We start from the raw sequence: 24156 nt of genomic DNA on the forward strand, positions 1-24156 counted from the left end.
AGACTCCCCATCAGATACCCAGAGGGCATGTTTGTCCCCTTGCCCTTTCAGTGTAGATTGACATCCTTTCCTCCACATCCTTGGTGATGGTGATCATATGTCCCTTCCCATTAGTTAGGCCTTCCACTGTTTTAGTTTTAATTATTGAAGCTGTTCAAATAAAATTAAAAGTTTACAGTAATCTTAATTCTACCAGAACAGAGAATTAAGCTTTTGACATTTCCAAAACATGCTTGATTTTTAAAAGTGTATTTCACTTAGAGAACTCTAATGAAAGCATTTTTATTATTTATCTGAGGAAAACTAAATTTAAGAGTATACCATAGTAAATCTCAACATCATGTACATTCACATAACACTAATTAAAAAAAAATAAAAAGTAAATAGAAGAAAGATTACCAGCAGAGTAGAGGAAGGGAACAGAGGGGGAGGAGGAGGGGAGGGAAAAGGTAAATACTGGGTACTGAACTAGAATAAATTATATTCTGTGCTTTTATAATTACGTCAAAATGATTCCTATTTTATGTACAACTAAAAAGAACTCATAAAAACCATTATATACTGAAAGTACTTTGAGATGAACAGTTGAGAACATCACTAATTTAAAATTTAAAATCTTTTCAGACTTGAAATTTTTTATTTTTATTTTTATTTTTTTTACCCTGTACTGGGGATTGAGCCCAGTGATACCCTACCACTGACGTACATCCCCAGCCTTTTTTGAAGTTATTTATTTTGATACAGAATCTAAGTTGCCCAGGCTGACCTAAAACTTTCAGTCCTCCTGCCTCAGCCTCCCAAATACCTGGAATTATAGGCATGCATCACTGCATCCAGCTTCTCTTGTATTTCTAACTGATTTTATAGAATACTTTTGCATGTGCTTTGTAATCAGGATTGTGGTTAGAACATACTTTCCTAACTAGAGAAATAATTTCAGAGATTCTTAAAAATTGATGAGTTTATAAAACAAAAAGTGTACTCTTTTCCTCTCATTTATAAAGAAGATATATTTTCTATAAAATTATTCATTTATTGAACTCAGCTATCTTTGTTAACCAAAAGAATGCTTTTCTAAGTAGTGAAAATTGGTATATAAGATGCATACGAGTAGTTGGGCACAGTGGCACTTTCCTGTAATCCCAGCAGCTTGGGAGGCTGAGGCAGGAGGATTGAGAGTATAAAGCCAGCCTCAGCAATTTAGCAAGGCATTAAGCAACCCAGTGAGAGTCTGTCTCTAAATAAAAGAAAGAAACACACAAGTAAGGAATCAATAACTAGTAAAACACCACAACAGTATGGTGTGATTTATCTATGAGATTAGACCCTAAGAATACTTGCAGACAAAAACAGCTAACATTTGCTTTGTCGGCCTAGAAGATATCTAAAAGAATATGGGGAAATTTTTAATTATGTGGAAAATGAAGAAGTGTGTACAAATAAATTCTAGCTAGCATATAACAGACATTTGTGGCCACTCTGTAGAAGGATAACAGACACATTGAGCTTTTTCTTTTCATGTTACTTTTGTATACTAATTGTAATTTCTAAATATACAATTAGCATCGGTTATTTTAGATGCTAAGATTCATCATTACTTGTATAGCCTTTGAGAAAACCTCAAGTTTTCCTAGTTTTATGAATTAAATAGAATGGCATATCTGCTCTTCTTCAATTCCATATTTCTTTTTCTTTGAGTTACTCTGGCTATTTTAATGAGAAGTGCTGGGTTTTGCCTTATTTGTTTATGGATTAAAAACTTGTGGTTTTTAAAAAATTGTCATGAAAGGTTTGTCTTAGTTTTTCAAGTGACAATTCTTTTTAATTTCTATGAAATGAGTCCTGTGTGACTGTCCTAGCATTCATGTGTAACTGAAATGTTGATTAACCTACAAATTTTATGGAAATTCCAAGTAATTTTGTCTGAAAATATGCAAATGGTTGAGCTCCTTGATTAGGTTTTCAAACATGGTTTATTAATATGCAGATAATTTGTTATATGTTAGAGCTTTGCTATATTTATTTGAAGAAAAATCCAAATGGAATTACCTCTCTGATTAACATTTTTAAATTTAAAGTTATTTTATTTCTCTTTCTTTTACAGACGGACAGAAATGTGACTGTTATCTTTCTCAGTGAAATTATTTGGGAAAAGTTTCGTCCAGATACTGGGTGCTTTGAGCCATTTGTCTTGTATTTCCCTGATTATAGCATAGGTAAATTTTAAAACATTGTTTTGAATAATGATATTCAGGAAAATGTTTTGTTTGACATATTCAGTTATAATCTTCAGATTGGAATAGTTTGATGTCTTAAACTTAAGCTGCCGGTCTCAAATAAAATTCTTACATTTTATTTCTGCACTTACATAAGTTTTATTCTGATTCTGTGAGGGACTGTTCTTGTATAATTATTATTTTTGAATGAGTAGCTTTCCTATAGTTGTGCTAATGGTATATTTTCATTTTTTTGGTGCTTTAAGATGTGTATATATTGTGATTATAACATACACACAAATAGGAATCAGTTTGGTACAGCATATTAAATTGTATTGGAATCTAAATTTGTCATGTACCTTGTGTTCAGTACACATATGGAATATATCTTGATTATATAAATCCCATTTTGTATTACTGTGATACCATACCAGTTGCTAGCCCTATGTTTCTACTTTCTTGGGGGTAATATGTAATTTTCAATTTTATAGGTCTTGATGATATTTGTCTTTGGAAGAAAACAATGACTTTTTGTGCTGGATATCTTTGCAGCTTAATATTGGGCTATCATGATGCAAAAGTGACACTTACAGTTCAGAGATTATAACTGTGAAGTATAAAGTGGTTAGCAGTGTATGAGAAAAAAGCATTCTATGACCTTGGCCTCCTTAACACTATCCCTCTAAACTAATCAGCTGTAAACGTTCATTATTAAGATCAACACTTTTTTGCCTGTTGTCATAAGAATGGCAGCCAGATAACACCTCCTGCTTTAGCTTATTAATTAAAAAATAATTTTTAAAGGAACCCAAAATAGATGGAGTCCTTATTTATGAAAATCACAAAATAAGGAAAAGAGAAAATGGATAAATCAACATATTTCATTTAAACTTTTCTTTTTAACTATGTTATAACTGTTTGTAGTTAAATTTTTTCTTGTCCTATTCTAAGTATTGAAAAGTTGCTTAGAATTTAAGTGAATTACTAAAAATGTTGACTTTCTACATCTTAGTGAAGTTAAAGTCTGATATAATTAATTTTAGACTTGGGTTAAAAATTTTAAGCTACAAAGCAGCATAGATACATTTTGAGGACAAAATTAAATATAGTGATCTTTTTAATTTTGTTGAGAATAGGATAATATTTTGAAAGTATATAGTAATGGATCCATGTTAAATTTGATTATTACCTTTTACATGTCAAGTCTTTTTTAAAGCATAGGCATGATAATTAGATAAAAAGTAACAAAGAATAAAACATTAATTGATAAACCAAATTATGATTAGAATAAATTAGTTGGAACCAGGGCAAAGGGATGAAATTAGTGGTTAATATCATCCAATGACGCTAACTTGATTCTTGTGTCGTCTTTAGGAATGTGGTGTCTAATGTTAAGGCCATTTCTCAGCATTTATGGCTAGTGACCCAATTTAGAAGTCTTATTTTTTGATCTTTTATCAAATGCAGACTATGTCTTTTGGGAATGTGTTTGTTTCAGATAGATTATAGTGCTTTGATGAGGTTTTGGTTATTGTGTCAGTCAGGATAGGTATTATGCTCAGGTAACAATCTAAAAATTTTAATGACTTCTTATTTCCCAACTTTGTGCTAATGCTGTCTTACATTTTACTCCTACCTTTATTATAAACTTCATATTATTATTTGAATGTCAGTGAAATAAAAAGTCAAAAAAGAAAATGCCTTTTATTCATCTGCTTGGAGCTTTTTGTGCTTCTCAAATCTATGAATGTAGTTTCCTCCAACTGAGGAAAAGTTGTAGCCGTTTTTCTTGGTAGTCCCCTGCTGACTTTTCTGTTTTTTGGTGATTGCATTTTATTTAAGTTAGGTCACTTGCTATTTTCCCACCGAAAGTCCTTTTTTATGTATTTAAATTTGAAATCTTCTTTTCTCTCTGTTTTACTAGGTAAAGCTTTTGTTTCTACGTCTGTAAATTCACTGTTTTTTTCCTATGAGTATTTAATCTGAAGTTAATCTCATCCAGTGGGATTTTTCATGACAAATTTTATCGTGCTTTTGTTTTCCTTTATATCCTTGAGTTTGTGAACATATTTTAAACAGTTGTTTCAGTGTTCTTGTCTATTAATCTCATTTTTTCTTCATTTTGTGTTTGTTTCTGCTAATTTTTTCTCCATTTTGCTTATCCCTTATGCTTTTTTGTGTAGCTATTAGTTTTTATTTTGTTATAGGCAGTGTTTTTTGTTGTGCATTGGGTTTTCCTCATGATAAGCGTCTATAATTATTTAAAAATATATTTGACCATTTTGAGGCAATTTTTAAACTTTTTTGGATAAGAGATCTGGAATAGCTTTTATTTCAGGTTTAATTTTATTTCCACTTCTAAGACATCATCCTTCTGGAATCTCTACTAAATGCTCTATTTATTCAGCATGGTTTCTGTATACTGACTGGTAGTAACAGGAATAGTTCACAGCCCTGTGTGAGCAGTGAAATTATTTGACTTACAATTTTCCAGTAATTGTTTTTTCCCAGAACTTGTTCTTGTTTAGCATTATGGGGTTTTACTCTAGGCATACACAAATCAATATTCAGCAAAGACTTGAGGAGAACTGCTTTGCATATTTCTGTTGCTCTTTTTCTGTTAACATCTTCCTCTTGGGTATTTTGCCCTGCAAATTCAGTCCTTAAGTCTGTCACCACAGCCTCTGTATCTTCAATGAAGTTTGTGAGTTCCTTTTGTGACTTTCCTTATACCACAGTGTTAAAATGACCCTTGGTTAGAAAGACTGAACAATAGCATGACTCAACTCATTTCCTTTCGTTTTCAGATATCACAGTCTTTTAGTGTCTGTCCAGTGTTTGAAAATGTTCTTTTTCTGTATTGGGTCCAGCATTTTTTTTTTTTAATCACAGGAGAATATTTCTGAATCCTCTTATTCACAATTGGAAGCTAAAGTTTCTCTTTAAGTTAAGAATAGATTTTCTTTGTGTGTTAGACAATATTTTGAAAGTGAAATTTTAAGATACCAGGAGAAAAATCAAAGTTTCTCTTCTCCTTTATTTACTACTTGGTGGTGCAGTTTTCAGCGTTCTGATAGAAATAATTTTTTTTTCCTTCATGACTTTAAAATAATAGTCCTGAACTATTAGATCTGACACAACTTCCTAAATGTAAACTTGTACTCTAAAATTTCATCTGTAGACTGTAACTAAGCAGCTAAACTACTTTTACAACAATGCATTTGGGGTTCTGATTTCTTAGAAGACGTTCATTGGGATTGACATTGACCAGTGGTAATACCTAAATTAATTTTCTTACGGGATATTGAAGATTACCTAAATTGGGTATCTAGACAGAGATGTTTACAGGGCACTCAGGAATGTAGTCTGAGCTTTTAAAGTTCATCTGTCTGACCATCTACTTTTTCCTTTTTTTCTCTTTCTTCCATCCATCCAGTTATTTGGCATCTTTTATATCTATTTTTATTTCTAAGTTTTAAGGTACCTTTTAGAAATTTTCAGTGTATCAGATAATTTCCCATGCATAATTAAAAAAATTATATTTAAAGTTTGCTATCAGAGAGGGAAAGTACCTAAGATCCAAAGTCAAATTTTGACATTTTGTGAAAAAATTTTCAGGGTTTTGATAGGAAAATGCAAATCCAATAAGTTTTCCCTTTAGTATAATATTCGAAGTATAATATTTTAAGCATGAAACTAGGCTTTGAAAGTGGTTTTTTGGTCAACTATCCTAAGAGACTTTTTATCTGAAGTTATTGCAAAAGACCTTTACATTCTGGAACTGGTTTTAAAGTACTAGTCATAGTCAGAGTTCTTAACCCAGAGGACTAAGGAGACCATTGCACCAAGAAGCAGACAACATTACAAAAAGGAATGAATGAATAATTGATTCATGCACTATAACTGGAGAGTTTTGGGTAATAGGTAATTATTTCTCTTTATTTTAATTGTCCTATAACATGATAGTTTCAGCAAAATAAAATATAAGTTTAGGACCATAAACATATAATTTATATATAGAACTTGAGATAAAAGAGAAATAGAGCAAAGATACCAAATTTGTAGGAAGAAAACACACTTGGTAAAAGGGGAAATGACAAAGTAAGGATTGGCATCAGACAATGATAATTATAAAAACATTTATGAATTCTTTTCATTTTATAACAAATGAAGAGCATAGTCTAGTGTGGTCATAGTTTGTGTATTACCCCTTCTTTTTTTTTTCCTAGTTGATTTACTTAGTAGGCAGAATAATAAGCTAGAATCCATATTATTATTCACCCTTTATTGATTTTGCCTACAAGAAGATTCTTGAGATATTTTTTATGTCATGGTTTCACATTTGTTTTAAGTAGTGTTTAATAATTCTTTTTAGAACATCAAAGTTGATAGCACAACTAAAGTTTCCAAAAATTCAAGTTTAAATATACATATTTATATTTCTATAAAAAGACCAATAATAGCAGTATGTTATGCATCAATAGCAGCAACAGCTTTTCCAGGTTCTACAGTCATCTGAACAAAATTATAGAGACATCCAGCACATTCCATTAAAAAAAGGGGAGGGGGAGTAAAAAAATAAAACAAAACCCAAGAAAACAGTGATTCAATTTTGACACTAATTACCAGGAATCAGGCTAAGGGTTTCACAAGACTGCACCCACTTTAAATGCCTATTGAGTCTCAAATTTCTACTTGTACTTCTGAAAACTGGATGTAAATTGAGGATTCTCATGATCCCTTTCTCCAGTTCAATAATTTGCCAGAATGACTCACAAAACTTAGGAAAACATTTTTATTTACTTTTACTATTATCCATTTGTTATGAAGGATATTATAAAGGACACAAATGAATAGCCAGATGAAGAGGTAAGGTCTGGAGGGTTCCAAGCACAGGAACTTCTCTCCCTGTGGAGTTAGGATGTACTATCCTTTCAGCTCTCTGAAAGGGGTTTTGATGGAAGCTCCATTATATTGTCATGGTTAATTAAACCATTGGCCATTGGTGATGAACTCAATCTCCAGACTTTATCTTTACCCTGGAGGCTAAGGGGCGGAGCCCTAGTTCTGATGCTGTGTAGGGGCCCACTAGTGTGAACTTGTGAATTAATAAGGTGCTCCTGTCGCCTGTCATTTCAGGAAATCCCAAGGATTTTAGACCAAGAACTGGGTACATGTGTGTGTGTGTATCACAAATATATGTATGTCATATATATGTATGTCACATTTGGGATTATATATATATTCACAAAATCGTACTTTTCAATTCTAATCTTGTAACAGTTTTATTATTCCTTAATTCTTGCTGAGACTGAGGGGTTTTCTTTTTTCTTTTTTTTTTTTTTTAAACCTTTGTCAAATGCTAGAAGATCTGATTAGGTGCTGTCTTAATCATTCTAAGTTAATTTATGTTCTGTGAACAGGGCACCTTCAAAAGATCTTATCCCATGATCGTCCTCCAGAATATTCACCTGATTTTTATGCTGCCTACATTAATATTCTTCTTGGAGTTTTCTATACTGTTTGTCGGGATTTGAAAGAGCTTAGACATCTGGTGAGTGAGCGTATTACTTAAAAAAAAATATATATCTTTTAATCTTTTTCCATATAGAAATAGTGTAAGCTATGCTGAAAGCTGAAAATGTACTCTGGAAATTTGGTCATGGCTTTTTGAGGCTGATGTGTGAGGTTTGTACACACTGTGACCAGATTAGAAAACTTACACATTCATCATTACTTAGAAAAGTGACATTTTTTTTTCTTCATTTTCTTTCTTCCTCTTTTCTCTAATTTCAAAAAATGTAGGAGTCCATTAAAATAAAAATGAAGGATATCAGGAAGTTGTTAAAACTTAAGCAGTTTTACATTTCTTTTTTTTTTTTTTTTAAGAGAGAGAATCTTTTTTTTGAGGATGGACACAACACAATGCCTTTATTTTATTTTATTTTTTTAATGTGGTGCTGAGAATCGAACCCAGGTTGCGCACATGCTAGGCGAGCGCTTTACTGCTGAGCCACAATCCCAGCCCTTAGATTTCTTTATTACTTTTTTGAAATGCATTTTTTTCCGGATTTTATGTGTATGGCTATTGGCCTATAATCTAGATAGATATGAGGATAGTAAGAAACCTTAATTACAGGTATTTCATTAACCACCAACTTTGAGTTAGTAATTTTTATATAAAAAATTCTTTTAATATTTTTGAAAATTTACAAGTTATTTTTGTAATCCAGAAGCAGTCTGGAAAAGGATAATGTTTAATTTTTTCTTTGACTCTCTTACTTTAATTGTAGAGTTGTGTTTATTTTCTCTCTTTGTTTTTTAGTTCTCTCTTTATCTTTCTGGGTTTTGTTTTTTTTTTCTGTGTGTGTGTGTGTGTGTGTGTATGTGTATCTTTTTCTTTTAAATTAATTAACTTAATTACTTTTTATTTTGTCTTTTTTTTTTTTTTCCTGTTTTCCCTCTTAGAAACCTTCAATTAATGCTTAAGATCTTATTCTCCAGTTAACAAAAGTCAGTAATATATCTAAGGCTGGACAACAATTACTTTCAAAGTAAAGATTTTATCCTTCTTGGGACATTTTCTTTGCTTTTCCTTTCTTTGCTGTGAAAGGTAGTACTTAAATATTTATTTAAATAGTATTTAATATGTGTTGGAATGTGTGTTGGAGACAGAACATAGAAAAAGATGACCATTTAAAATTATATTCACATTTAGATTTCAGGTGTCGTCACATTTACTTGTATATTTCAGGCATTTTCTCAGTTGAGATTAAAAAAAAAAAAAAAAAAAAAGCTATTCTAGTTCAATCTTAGCACTAACAAACACAACCCTCCAGAAGTAAGATGCCTTTTGGGACCTCTGGCACCCAGTGGAAATGACAGACAATAGAAGGGACTTAAAAAGAGGAGACAGGGAAAGTGAAAGATTCCTGGAGTCAGGGGCAGATACTCCTCCTTTGTCTTTCCTGGTGAATAACTTGTAGTTAACACTCCTTTGTATTTGACTTTTGTAGGATTCCATGCTGTCAGCCACTTTAAAATAGATTATAAAGTATAAGGAAAATTCAAAATATTTTTAGGAAAAGAATGTAAAGGGAGAAAATACATATATTTAGGTGTGGTATTTTTTTAAAAATCCTTTGGGATTCACTGAAGAGTACTTTTACATATAGATTTACTTATACTTTTACTTATAGGTTAGAGTGTTTTAACATATTCATAAGCTTGAAATATAGTTTAAGTCTAAAAAACAAATGCCAAATGTCCTCTTTGATACAAGGAGAGCAACTAAGAACAGAGTAGGGAGGAAGAGTATGAAAAGAAGATTAACATTAAACAGGGATGAGAGGTGAGAGGGAAAGGGAGAGAGAAGGGTAACTGCATGGAAATGGAAGGAGACCCTCATTGTTATACAAAATTACATACAAGAGGAAGTGAGGCGAAAGGGAAAAAAAAACAAGGGGGAGAAATGAATTACAGTACATGGGGTAGAGAGAGAAAATGGGAGGGGAGAGGAGGGGGGATAGTAGAGGATAGGAAAGACAGCAGAATACAACATACACTAGTATGGCAATATGTAAAACAGTGGATGTGTAACTGATGTGATTCTGCAATCTGTATACAGGGTAAAAATGGGAGTTCACAACCCACTTGAATCAAGTGTGTGAAATATGATATGTCAAGAACTATGTAATGTTTTGAACAACCAATAATAAAAATTTAAAAAAATATATAGTTTAAGTCTTTATAATATAATATTAAAAACGTTTAAAAAAATCTTTTGAGCATTGGAGGGAAAATTACATATTTGTTTTCATCAGCTTTTTTGCCACTGTGACCAAAAGACCTGACAAGAACAATTTTAGAAGTGGAAAAATTTATTTGGTGCTCACAGTTTCAGAGATCTCAGTCCATAGACCTTCAGTGCCATTGCTCTGGTCCCTCGGTGAGATAGAACATTATGGCAGAAGTGTGTGGAGGAAAGTAGCTCAGCATTGTACCAGGAAGCAGATAGAGAAAGATTGCAGACCAGAGACAAATTATATGCCCCAGAGGCTTCCGTCCAATGACTACCTCCTCCAGCTACACCCTACCTGCCTGTAGTTACCATCCAGTTGATCCCTATTAGTGGTATAACACACTGATTAGGTTAATACTAATCATTTCACTTCTAAACTTTCTTGCCTGTCTCACCTCAAATCTAAACAATAACATTATTTTTCTTTTTTACATATGTAGAACATAGGAGAATAAAGGCATTTATTTTCCTGTTTCCCTTTAGTTGCATAATATTATTTCAAAGTACATAAGTGGCATATAGCTTGATTATATATTCATAAATCACCTGCAAAAGATTCTTTTCAGTCATCTTTTTTTGTGTGTGTGCTTTTAAATTTGTTTTTGTCTGAAGATAGTACAGAACAGGAGAAAATAAAGTACTACTTTGAATACATTTTGATTTATCTTCTCTAACAATACTCAATATAGTCCTAAAAATAGTTAGAATTTTTAGAAAGTTCAGTCAAAGAATTTGTTTTTATACTCTTATAAATACCAAACACTATATAATGAGTTTACTTATCTTTAGTTTTGCCTAATTTTTTAAACATCTATTACACATTTAAATCTTTATTTTCCTCCGAAATATCAAGGTTCTTAGAAATTACTCAGAGAAGAATGAATGACTTAGCTTAACATCCTTTTAAAATACAATGCCAGGTTTCTAATGTTTACTTTTTATTGTCATTTTATTTGTCCCCATGGCTAGTTTTAGTAGTGTAGCTTAGTGACTAAGAAGAGGGTACCAGAGTAATTGAAGTATAAATGGTAGAATAAGGAGAGGACTTAATGCTAAAATAGCTCACTACCATATTTCATTGGTACTGATATGTTAATAGTTTGTTCTAATTGTTCTGTTAAGCTATAGTATTTATAATATAATGAAAGTATTGAATGATGTTTCAATTTATATTAAAATTTTGGAAATAATTTCTAATTTACAAAGAAATGGTAAATTCAGTTAAGATTAATCCCTTTTCCCCAAACCATTTGGAAGTAAGCTTGTACCTGGTACCCTAGTATCCCTGAATACTTCGGTGTGCATTTCCTATATAGACATTCTCCTACATAATCACAGTACCATGATCAAAATTAGAAAATTGATTTTTTTACTGCAACCTGATATTCAAACCCTATTCAAGATTGTTAGTTGTCTCAATGAATACCTTTTAGAGCAAAAAGAATCTACTTCAGATCACTGACTTAGAAGTCAAGTTTCTTGAACATATTTTCATCTGAAACGGTTCCTGTCTTTTGACTTTCATGACTGTGAGACCTTTGAAGATTATAAGCTAGTTGTTTTATAGACTCCTTGGAAATCTGCATCTGTCTAATGTTTTCTCATGAATAGATTCAGGTTACATATCTGAGGAATATGGCAGGAATGTGCTGTGTTGTCTTATTGCATCCTATCAGGTGGCACAGGATTTTAGTTTAACCCGTTATCGATTGCTGTTTACTCTATTGTTTTTGTGGTATTGGCAATCAACCCCAAGGCCAGTGTGGTTCACTTTGATCATTTGATTAAAGTGATATCTCTTTTTCTTTGTAAGTAATATGTATTTGGGGAAAAGTGTTTTTAAACTTCATAAATACCTTCTGCTTCTTCAGAATTTCAACTTCTTATTTATTTATTTTTTTACCAGCTTAGCTTTAGGGTATCTCTTATTTTAAAACAGGGTGTTTATCAGGGTGAGTCTGACTTTGAGGTTGAGCATAGTTTGCTAGATTTCATCCTCAGAGATTCTCATTTAGCATGCCTTTGATGGTACCCAAAACTTGAACTAGTAACAATCTCAGCTAATGCTGTTAGTCCAAATACTTTCACTCATACTAAACTAGATGATGTTTAATTAATGACAGGGTTCATTGGAAAATAATAGTTGGAAAATAATAGTTAAAAAAAATTTCTTTGTGCAAAATATCATTATGACCTGTAAATACAAATTGTATTTTTTCATTTTATATGTAGAGCCTATTAGACAAGATTTAGCCAACTAAAGAATATTTTGTATGTTGTTTTACTATCATTATTTATAACTTTGCTGTTTTAACTGTACTGGTAAGCTCTAATTACATTTTACTGTAACAGTTAAATGAAATTGCTTGAATTATAATAAAATTTTACTTGAAAAATAAATTCCTAATTGTGATAATTCTATTCTTTTTGTCTTTTTCCTCTTAATTTATAGGCAGTACTTAATTTTCCTAAATACTGTGAACCTGTGGTTAAAGGAGAAGGTATCTATGTAATTTTACTTATTTATATTTATTTTGAAAAACATTTTTTATAAGATCTAAATGATTGAAATTTTTTCTTCTGTGGGATAGCAAATGAACGTGATACTCGCAAACTGTGGAGAAATATTGAACCTCATTTGAAGAAAGCCATGCAGACTGTTTATCTCAGGGAAGTCTCAAGGTAATTACTATCTATTTAGTGTGTGTTCTGTAGGTTGAATATCCTTTATACTACAAGCTGTTATCCCTTATCCAAAATGCTTGGGCCAGATGTATTTCAGATTTGGGATTTTTTTTCAGATTTTGAAATATTTGCATAGACTTCACTGGTTGATTATCCCTAATCCAAAAATCTGAATTCTAAATTCAAAAACTGTTTTATATGTCATATTAGACTTTTAAAAGTTTCTGGTTTTGGAACATTTAGGATTTTAGATTATCAGATTAGGGATGTCACAGAATGAAAAGTTTCACTCTTCTAAAGGTAGAAAAACTTGTGTACTTGTTAAAATAATTTTTACATAATAATGAAAGTATTTCTAATTTCTCATCGGATAATTATGCTCACCTAAATACATTTTTCTCTATAAAATCATTGAGAATAATCAACAAAACTATTTATAACCCATGCCTGCATTGCAACTGGTAATTGAGAAGTACTGTACACTTCAATTTTTACGTAAATAGTGAACAGAAACCACAAAACCAGTTCATGCTCTAGTGAGAAGTCAAGCAACGACAACTAGAAAGAGGAGAGGACAGTGGAAGCTGGGAATGAGTTGACTAGTAGTGGTGACATACGAAGGAAATCACTTCTAGAAAGAGTCCATCTTGAGTGAGAAAATATCACAGTAAGTTCTGAGGTCCAAAGGATAGAGCACTGGCTTCTGGAGAACCAAAAAGACATGTCAAGAGTATGTAGGACTGAGGCTGGAGTAGTGGCTCAATGGTAGAGCACTTGCCTGGCATGTGTGAGGCACTGGGTTCGATTCTTGGCACCACATATAAGTAAATAAAATAAAGGTCCATTGACAACTAAAAAATATTTTAAAAAGCAGTATGTAGGACCAGTGTCAGCACAATAGTCTTGGGAAAGTACTGTTTCCAGAAGAGGTAGGTCAATTTGCAAGAGCATGGTATCTTTTAGAGACTTGGTAATAGAAGACAGAGGTAGGAAGGAGTGGAAATTGAGGATTTCCTTCCCCACAGACAGAAACAAAATCAAGATAATCCCTTCCCCTCAAAATGGCACTATATATATATTTTTTAAACTCACTTTGTTATTTATAGAAGAGAGTATTTTAGAATTCAATCTACTGAGTTACTCCAAAACCTCTCACCTACATTCATACCTGTCATTCCTGTCTAGGCCAATACGAGGCATTTAAAAAGAGAGTATAAACTGGGCACTGTGGCATATACCTATAATCCCAAGAATGAGGGTAGAGGGACTGACACTGGAGGATCTTAAGTTCAAGGCTAGCTTCAGCAACTTAATGAGATCTTCAGTAACTTAGTGAGATTCTGTCTTAAAATGTTAAAAATTTTACAGAAGGACTGAGACTGTATCTCAGTCATAAAGCACCATTGGGTTCATTTCCTGGTATTAAAAAAAAGAAAAAGCCATATAAAGGTATCAGAAAAAGAAACAAAATATTCTTTTATTTTGTAAGAATACAGGTACACTACCCCATCCTGATTTAAATTTTTAAGAAATATAATCTTTATATATGAAAGAGTATTTTTAATTAGAAATTCAACAACCTAGAATAAATGCACAAAAGTAAAACAGAATATGTGAAACAAAAGTGATCAAACTTAGGAATGAAATTCAAGCAAAAGTAATCATCTCAGAAATGGAAATGAAATTATAAGGTATCCAAGGAAGACTGTATTAGGGACATCAAAGAGGAATAAAAGCAACCAAGAGAACAAAAGAGATAAAATTAATCAAGTAGGATATGATAAACATGACAAGATTCAACATAAGTAATGGGAGTTCCTACAGACAGAGAAGAATAGATTGAAATTTAGACCTAATATTAGAATCCAAGAAAACTTTACAGAAATAAAAGAAGGCCTGGCTTTATGCTTCAAATGGGTTCATCTTCCCAATTAATCCAGAATAGTCAATTCTGAGACTGTATTAGTCTATTGACTGTAGGAAATTATCACAAATTTAGTGACTTTAAATAACACACATTTAATGTCTTAAAGAAGAATGTTAGAAGTCTAAAATGTTTCCACAGGATTGTTTTCCTTCTGAAGACTCTTCAGGAACATCTGTTTTGTCTTTTCCAACTTCCAGGGGCTGCCAGCATTCTTTGTCTTGTGGCTTTTTTCATCTTTTAAAACAGCAGTGTAGCATTTTCTTTTTTCTCTGATCTCATGCCTCCTTTAAAAAGATCCTTGTGATTACATTAAGTCTACTTGGATAATCCAGTATAATCTCTTTGTCTCAAGATTCTTATTCACCCATATCTAAGTCCCTTTATTTGCATAAGGTAACATTGGATGATGACATCTTTGCTAAGAACATTATTCAGCCTACTTCCGACTTCCTTATGAAACTTTCAAAATAAAAGAAAAAATCTGATTTTCCAGACAAAAAAATAAAAGCAAAGTGAATAATTAGTAATACAGGAAGACAACATAGTGAACAACATTTTCAAGAAACTAAAGAAAAAAGGAAGTATTTTGTGTCTGTTCGATCTGTTTCCAATATCAAAACTTAGAAAATAATTTTAAACATGTAATAACCCAGGGACCACTGTATGCAAAAGGCAGTTCTGAGTAATCTGGTGGCAGCCTTGATACAACAGTGCTGACTGAAAAAACTTTAATCAAATGACTGAAGGCAACTCAAAACTAAAATAAAAGTAGAAATGAGGGTAAAAGAATATTGTATAAGTGTATTCCAACAAGATGGAAATATCACAACGTTAAAAATGGTAAGAGAAGGGAAAGAGAAAAGGGAATATATTGCTGCACAAGTAAGAGATGAGAGGCAAAAAAACTTCAAAACTTCAAAAGATAAAAGTAGCTGGGCATGGAGGCACCTGCCTATCATCCCAGCTAATCAGAAGACTGAGGCAGGAGAATTGCAAGTTTGAGCCAGTTTGGACAACAGGGCAAAAGACCCAGTGTCAAAGCAAACAAACAGAACCAAATAAGCAAACAAATAGAAAATTAAACCCATTATTCTACCCTCCAAAAAAATTAAAAGTATACTCAAATAAGTCTCATATCCATCTTTATCCTTCTGCGCTGTTCCTAACCACATATGTAGTTCCTGGTTTGTCTTCCATAACTTTTTTTGTTTTCAGAATTATACATTCATGTGTGTCTGGATACATCTTCTTTCCTTTGCAATTAATATGTAATCTGTAATATGTTTCTTCCACAGAGGTGATAGATAACAAAATATAAGCATTGCTAATCTGACTTCCTGCCTCTCTGAGGCATTTTGAAAACTTTTCTTTAATGAGTGTGTTATGCTCATGTATTTTTATTGACATAGAGGATATATGTTTTATTAACTCTGCCATATTATTTTGCTGAATTTCTCTCATCTGCCCCCCCCAATCTTTTGGGGGATTAAAAAAATGCAGTTTTGTTCAATTTGTTACCTTTATAATAATATCATATATTGTGCCCTTAGTTTCCATTTTTCTCAAAATGTGCCACAAAGGACAAGTTAGATTCTTTGGTAGTAGAGAAATGTCATTCTAAGACTGGTGTTGCCTTTTGCTTCATTTGAAAGTACTTGAATTGCTTCATAGGAAATGACTTATCCATTTTTCCCCAATAGTGTAACCCCTCCCCCATTTACCCATGTACAATAAAGTTTTAAGATAATTTTAGAATTGAAGGGGGTCCTTAGAGATCATTATATCTAACTGCTTTATATTTTGATGAGAAAAGATTTATACAGTTACAAGCTAAAACCTCTGTCTTCTTGGGGCAGTCTTTTTTCATTTTTACCATAGTGTATTTCCTTATGAATTTGATTTCCCATATCATAGTCACTGCACTTTCTTAATATTTTGGCTGTAATTGTTTTAATTGCAAGTAAGGGCAGGGTGGAGCAGTTAAAATAGCATGAAGGCATGTGCAAGAATTCTGCTCTTAGCTCCACTATTGACTGAGTGGGTATTTTTGAACAACTTAACTTTTAGGCCTCAGTGTTCTAATGTAATTATACGTACTCTCTTTATGTATAATTACATTAGAACATTGAGGCCTAAAGGTTAAGTTGTTCAAAAATACCCACTCAGTTAAGTTGTTATAGAGTTCAGAAATAGTGTATAATGATTGTGTCTAATATGATAACTAGAACATTGGTTGTTTTACTAAGTGGTAGGTATTTACTTGTTGCTCTTTGATAGCTATTTATAGTTTTGATCAGAGTAAAAGATTATTAAAAAATAATACCTGGGTATTGCTTTATAAGTTTATATTGATATAATATATGTCCAATAATTTATATTGTTGTAATATTTACCAAACTGTCTTTCTTGTTTTCTGTTTTGTCAATAAATACACATTTTTAGCTCGTTTTAGGGCTGTTTTAAGTATAGCTTATTGATTTCTTCTATTTTAATTCATTTTTGCTCCTCTCTTTTCTTTCAGTTCCCAGTGGGAGAAGCTACAGAAAGATGATTCAGATTCTGGACAACTAAAAGGTATCTTAGAAAGTATTGAAGCACTTATCAGAAATACATCTATAATTATTGATACTAAAGTTAATACTAAAGAGTATTCAGCCAGTAAACAGTATTATGAAAGAGAATTTACTTTTTAAATCATAATGGTATTTTGATAAATAATTTTCATTTAATGGAATATGAATTTTCTCTTTTCTAAAATTTAGATAATAACATGTGAAAGTCAAGCAATTTGTTTCTTTCAGTGTTTTTATTGAAACAACCCAAATATATGACAAGATTTTTTCTCAGTACATATATATATTGAGAGTTTTATGGAATAAAATTCAATTTTATCTTAACTCAGTTTAGGGATATACTTCAGTGGCTGTGTTTTCAAAGCACTGTTTTTTTTGTTTTGTTTTGTTTTTAAGAAAAAATTTACTTTGGACTTACTTCCAAAAGAACTGGTTTTACTTTTAAAATATGAATAAATATCCAGAATTTCTTATTTAAAAAAAAATGTTAGTGACTGATGGTTGGGAAAATTGTATGAAAACATGCTATTGATTGTTCAGTCTGCTTTGCTTTTTGAATGTTTTGGATGATTTACAAGTGATTTCTAGTTGTGCTCTATTAAGGGAAGAATGTAAATGACTAAACTTTAAAAAGTCTATAGTAATTGTTCAGCACCACTTTCTAACGATGATCTTGAACCCAGTTCAGTTTCTTCATCTATAAAATGGGAAGAATATCTAGCTTTAAATTACCACAAAGATTTAAAGTGGTCTTTAAGTAAAACCCCTAGCATGATGTCTGACACATAGTAGATATTTAGTAAAGAGCTGATTCCTTTTCTTCCTTTAAGAATCATTGCTGCTTATCTATGTTTTATTTATTCATTGTTGTATTTATTTTCTATGTGCATACCATTGTAGGAATACAAAAAAAAAATGCTAGATATGGCTCCTTAACAAAACTCTACAGGGGTATAATTTATATATATAATTTTTGTTCACACAAAGCATAAATATTATATGAAATATGTGTGAAATATTCAAAGTAGAAATTCATAGTAGAGATAAAAGTTTTCTATCTTGGTGTGGTGGGGAGCATCAGGAAAAATTTAAGAAAATAGCCTTGAAGGGAATAGTGGGTAGAATTTAGACTTTAGGATGTGAGGAGCCAAGCAAAAATAATAGAATGAATAAAGCATATCATTAGTAATTTTTGGTGCAACTATTACCATCAACAGCTCAGTTTATAAGTGTTACCATGACTAGAGGTCACCATATGTTTAACAGTCTAGGGTGACCTTTTTTATCAGCTAAGTCATAAAAACACTGTTGATTCAGTTTTATCTCCATATAGAACCAGAGACTATGAGAACATTCTATGAATGTCAAAAGTTAAATGAGAAGAGATACTTAAAACCTAATGGTAGCCTGATAAATATCTTCATGAAAGTATTTTTTGTATAGGTCTCTCAGCATATACTCATGTGGAACTCCCATATTACTCTAAATTTATTCTAATTGCTGCATACCTTGCGTCATACAATCCAGCAAGAACTGACAAGAGATTCTTCCTTAAGGTAATAGCAACATACTTGTTTTCACTTTCTTATTGGAGCTCCCAGGATCCATGGGTTCCACATCTGGAGGTTTAACCATCAGAAAATAATAAAACTATTTTTTTTTCAATCTGTACTGAACATTTACAGACTATTTTCTTGTCATTATTCCCTAAAAACTATTTTTATAGCATTTACATTGTATTAGGTATTATAGATAACGTAGAGACGATTTAAAGTATGTAGTAGGTTATATGCAACTAGTACACTATTTTATATAAGGAACTTTTGGGTTTTGGTATCTGATTGGGAGGTTCTCAATCCCCCTATGGATATTAGGAATTAACTGAAAATTTCTCAATACCTATAAGTTTCTATGGGCTAGAATCTAGAATAAGAAATTGTTAAATACGTGTTTAAGACTTTTTTTCTAAAGGCTTTAAATTAAGATTTCAACCTGAAATTTGGGAGAAGATAGTTTTTCAGAAGAAAGGAAGGAGTCAGGCGTACGTTGTAAATTTGAAGCCTTTTCATTCCTTAGAATATTGTAATCTCTTAAGGTCTTTGAACATGTTGCTTCTTTCTGAAAAGCCCCTTCTCTAATACTTACCTTTCAGGTTTCAATTTAAATCCTGCTTTCTCAGAGTGTTCTCGCTCTGCAGCCTATCTTAGCAGGACTTCTTTATTGTTTCTGGTTTCACACAATATTTGCTTTCTTCTTTAGATTTGTAACAATTTGTAATAAATTTCTTTTTTGTGTCCCCTGTTCCACTACTCTATAGTCTCAAGAGGGCAGGGGTCACCCTCCTTCATTTACCTTTGAAAATTCTGTTTTTATAGCAATAAATATGGAGTGCTTAATCAATTTATTAAATTCTTTTAGGAAGTATTGCCATTTAATTTAAAAACCTTTTTGTTTGCATGCAGAAGTAATCTTCCATCTAATCCAAGTCAACCTAAAACATATTGAGGTATAATATATACAGTGTGATAAGTAGGATAAAAAATTTTAAAAAGTCTAAGTCACATAAATTATTATGTGTGCGTTGTTTTAAACAAATTACTTTTTTTGTTGTTTTGTGGAGTATTTTTTTTTTTTTTTTTTTAATCTTAAAAAACTTGTTTTTCTTGGGGCTTGGGATATGGCTCAAGTGGTAGCGTGCTTGCCTGGCATGCTTGAGGCACTGGGTTTGATCCTCAGCACCACATAAAGGAAAATAAAGATATTGTGTCCACCTAAAACTAAAAAATAAATATAACAAAATTTTTTTTTTTCTTAATTGCAGCATCATGGAAAAATCAAGAAAACCAACTTTCTAAAGAAACATGAAAAGGTATTTACATTTTTTAATTTTCTGATGGTAGACATTTGTGAATTTTTAAAATATAGCAACTGGATGTATATTTATATTTGTCATTTGCATGTGAGAAGTTATTCATATTGATATACTAAAATGTAATGTTGTAATAGTATTTTGTTATTGGATACAATGATTGAAAACACATTTCAGTTGAGCTGGTGCTGGAGATAAAACTGAATTGACAGTGTTTTTATGACCTAGTTAATGAAAAAGTTCACCTTGGATTGTTAGTTAAATTCAGCTGATTGATTATGGGCGTTTTTCCTCTTTTGCACTTTGAAACACCTTCAAAATGACACGGAAAAAACTAAAAAGAGAAATTCAAAGGACTAAGCAGGTGAGAGGCTCCCAAATTTGGAATTCCATAGTAGATAAATATTCAGGTCATTAAGCAGATGAGAGGAGGCTAAAGCCAGAACTCCAACCAAGATAGATGATTTGGCCTAAGGAATCTGGAAAAGCTTAAAAGTAGAAGCACAAGTAATTTTGAAGGTAGGAATGTGAGGTGAGTTTGAAATTGGTGAAAGAGCATTTAGACTATTGAGATCCTTTGTTCCACTGGGTATGTCCAAACCTTTGCTGCTTCTCTTGGCAAAAGAGAGAATTTTGAACTGTTGAGTTTATACTGTAGAGACTGGGAGTTATTTTTAACTCTCATTTTCAACTTCTAATAAATTCTTATTCAATTCTAATAAATTCTTAGTCATTAACTTTTCACATATTGCCTCTTTACCATTCATTCTAATTTGTTTTCCTAAGATGTTGAATAGACATGTTAGACCTTCTTCTCGCTGTCCTTGTATCTAAGTCATTTACATTATTCATTCCCTTTGGTGTCTGTGTGCTATGTTCCAAAGATAATTTGTTTAGATCTGTGTTCTGATTTTCTCTTCAGCTTTGAGTATTAAAGAGAAATTAACCGACTTTCCCAAGATTATTTGGTTAATATGTGGTAGAGCCTGGATTCAGTTCCAGGATTGGTGGACTCCAACTTCTTCAGTGATGTTTACAACTGTCCTTGAATTTATACAACAAATAATTCAAATTTTTAAAGACTACAAACCAGTAAGGAAAAGACAAACACCTAATGAGAAAATGTACAAAAAAAAAAAGTTGAATGCTTAATAAACATAACATGATTATTTAGCTTCATTCACTAATGAGAGATGCAAATTTTAGCAACAGAGACATTCACACTCTTAGATTGACAGAACTAAAAAAAAAATCTGATGATTCCAATTGCTAATAATAATGTAGTATAATTAAGAGCCTCCCTACTCTGTGCACTGATAATATCTAATCAAGTTAAGTATGAATGAACTGTGTTTTAGTCATAATAGGGCTTGCAGAGTATAAAATAAAAAGCCCCAAACTCTCAGTGGCTTAACATAACAAAAGTTTATATATTGCTCACAACATAATTAAATATGAGTTGAGTGGCTTCCTTCTTTTTACAATGACATCAAGTGAAACCTGGCATAGTTTGAAGTTGCTACCAAAGGGAAAGAGGATAAAAGGATGTTGTTGAAAGACCAGGCCTGGAAGTAGTTTACATCACTTTTAGTCACAGTCCAGTGGCCACCACTTAGTTATATAGCATCTATCTAATTACAGGAAAGACTAAGAAAAGAAGTCTTATATACCCAAGAAAAAATGGTAAACACACAGCATTGTTTTTGCCTCATATTTTCACCCAGCAATCCCACTTAGAGAAATTTGCATATGTGCACAAGGAGAAATGTACAAGATAAGTCAGTCACAGTAATAATGATGAATTTTTAAACTGGATATTGTATACAGTCATAAAATGGAATTCTAGAGAGTAGTTTAAATGAGCTAGAACTACTTGTACTTTGTCAATAAATGTGAAAAACAATGAGATATTTCCAAAATGAAATCATTTATATAAAGTTTTAAACGATGCAAATAGTGCTATTTATTGTTTGTGGCTACATAATTTTCAGTAGTACAAAGACCTTCATTAGAGGAAGGAAAGGGAAAAAGGGATGAGGGAAAAAGCATTCAATAAGTCTTCAACTTCTCTATAATGTATTCCAGTTTTTTATTGTTTGTGCATATTGCACATTAGGATTTGATAAAATTAGCCTAGTGTTTATTAACCTTGGTGTTTATTAACCTCTGTACTTTTCTAAATGTTCAAAGTTTTTAACAACTTTAAAAAAAGTTTTAAAGTTTTAACAACTTTAAAACAACTTTCCTCTTTTATTGAGGAAAATATACAAAAGTTAAAAAATAAATGATTTCTGAACAGTCATTAATATATATAAATAACTGAAGTAAATACTGAATTTTGTAATTCTGAACAGTTGTTTTTCTTTATAGTCATTCTTCTTTTAAATAGGTAGTTATTCCCATGCTTATAAAGATGGTTTCCCATTTTATTTGTCATTGCTAATATAAAGTAATTAAATTGCTACTAAAAAAATATGCTAATAGGATAGAATTGGAACACTGTAGTTTTCTAATGACATAATTGTCCCATATGAATTTGTATGCAGCTATGAACATTTTATAATCTTTTAAAATTATTTATAAATTTTATATTGTTTCAGTCTGATAGCTTATTTACAAATTATAAAATGTTTTATTAGTTTTCTAATTATATTTGATTTTTTAGAACTGGTATTAATGTGGAACAAGTACATTTTCTAGAAATGATCTAGAGAGGCTGAAAGTAATAAATGCTACTGTAGGAGTTAAGAACCTGGTGTTGTTCACCTCAGTCGTCTAACAACTGCTTACAGCAGCAAAATAGCAATGTTTACGACTGCAGATGTCTGTGAGCTCTCATTTGTTGATACTAGGACTATCTTGAGGCATAAGGTAAAAAATAAATCATGATATTTTAAAAGTATTTTATTTGTTAGTATCTTCAGACTAAGACAACAAGTATAAATATATTGCTTTTGGGAATTTATAGTCCAGAAAGTGAGTGCTCTATTATAAAAAGAAAATCCATGTTTCCTTCCTTCCTTTCTTTTCTTCTTCTTTTTTTCTCCCCCAGACAAGCAATCATCTACTTGGACCAAAACCATTTCCATTAGACAGATTATTAGCAATATTATATAGCATTGTGGACAGCAGAGTTGCTCCAACAGCAAATATCTTTTCCCAGGTAAGCATTATTATAGATTATTACCTATCGTATTTATGGACTTCTTTGATATATTATAGTTGATAAAGTTCTAGGTATTGAGATTATTTGTCAACATGTATTACTATATATTAACTGTATAATCAGCACTGTTCTTGATAAGTATAGTTGGTCCTCTGTATTCATATGTTAGGAATCTGTGGATTCAATCAGTCACAAGATGAAAATATTTGGGGGAAAAATTGCTTTATTACTGAACATCTACAGATTTTTTTCTTCATTTCTCTGAACATATAGTATCACAACTGTTAGCATTTACATTTTATTAGGTATTATAAGTAATCTAGAAATGACTTAAGGTATGTGGGAGGATTATGTAATTTTGTGCAAGTACTACTTGAGGATCCTTAGATTTGGGTATCTGTGAGGGTTCTGGAATCAATACTTGTATTTAATTTCTGAGGAATGACTATAACTGAAAATTCCAAATATAGAATCTTTGGGAATAATATCAAATTCATGTGTATTGTTAAGTATAACCTGATAACAAAAACAATTTAATATTTCTGGCTCTTATTTCTTCAGTAAAGGAATTTTTAAAATTATCTTGTTGATTAAATAAAGAAGATCTTGATGATTGAATTCATGAATTATGTAATTTTAGTTAAAATAACACATAAAAATGTTTTTATAAGAGTATTTCACAGTGTCCTTCCTTATGTATGTACTTTCCAGGTTGACATTATGCTTTTTTTTCCCCCCAATTAATCTGTTTTCCAGAGTACTTTCTCAAAATTCACTAGGTGGCAGCAGAATCACATAAATAGAAATAAGATCTTTTTCTCCCTTCCTATTTTTTGCAGTATTGGGGAATGACCTCAGGGTTGTTCTACCTTTGCATCACATTCTTCCCTTTGTATTTTTTATTTTGAGACAGGGTCTC

At 31.5% G+C, this 24156-nt stretch overlaps 1 protein-coding gene across 1 annotated transcript in view; it reads left to right on the plus strand.

The window, feature by feature from the left end:
* Orc5 (origin recognition complex subunit 5) overlaps nt 1-24156 on the plus strand; it is a 67890-nt gene that overhangs the window by 15493 nt on the left and 28241 nt on the right. Inside the window, exons 5-12 of the mRNA XM_076862435.1 lie at nt 2105-2216; nt 7640-7770; nt 12470-12518; nt 12609-12699; nt 17151-17203; nt 18646-18758; nt 20024-20071; nt 23124-23234. Coding sequence (XP_076718550.1) covers nt 2105-2216; nt 7640-7770; nt 12470-12518; nt 12609-12699; nt 17151-17203; nt 18646-18758; nt 20024-20071; nt 23124-23234 — 708 coding nt within the window. The remainder of the gene's footprint in view (nt 1-2104; nt 2217-7639; nt 7771-12469; nt 12519-12608; nt 12700-17150; nt 17204-18645; nt 18759-20023; nt 20072-23123; nt 23235-24156) is intronic.

Source organism: Callospermophilus lateralis, chromosome 1 (assembly GCF_048772815.1).
Source record: "Callospermophilus lateralis isolate mCalLat2 chromosome 1, mCalLat2.hap1, whole genome shotgun sequence".
NCBI classification, from domain to species: Eukaryota; Metazoa; Chordata; class Mammalia; order Rodentia; family Sciuridae; genus Callospermophilus; species Callospermophilus lateralis.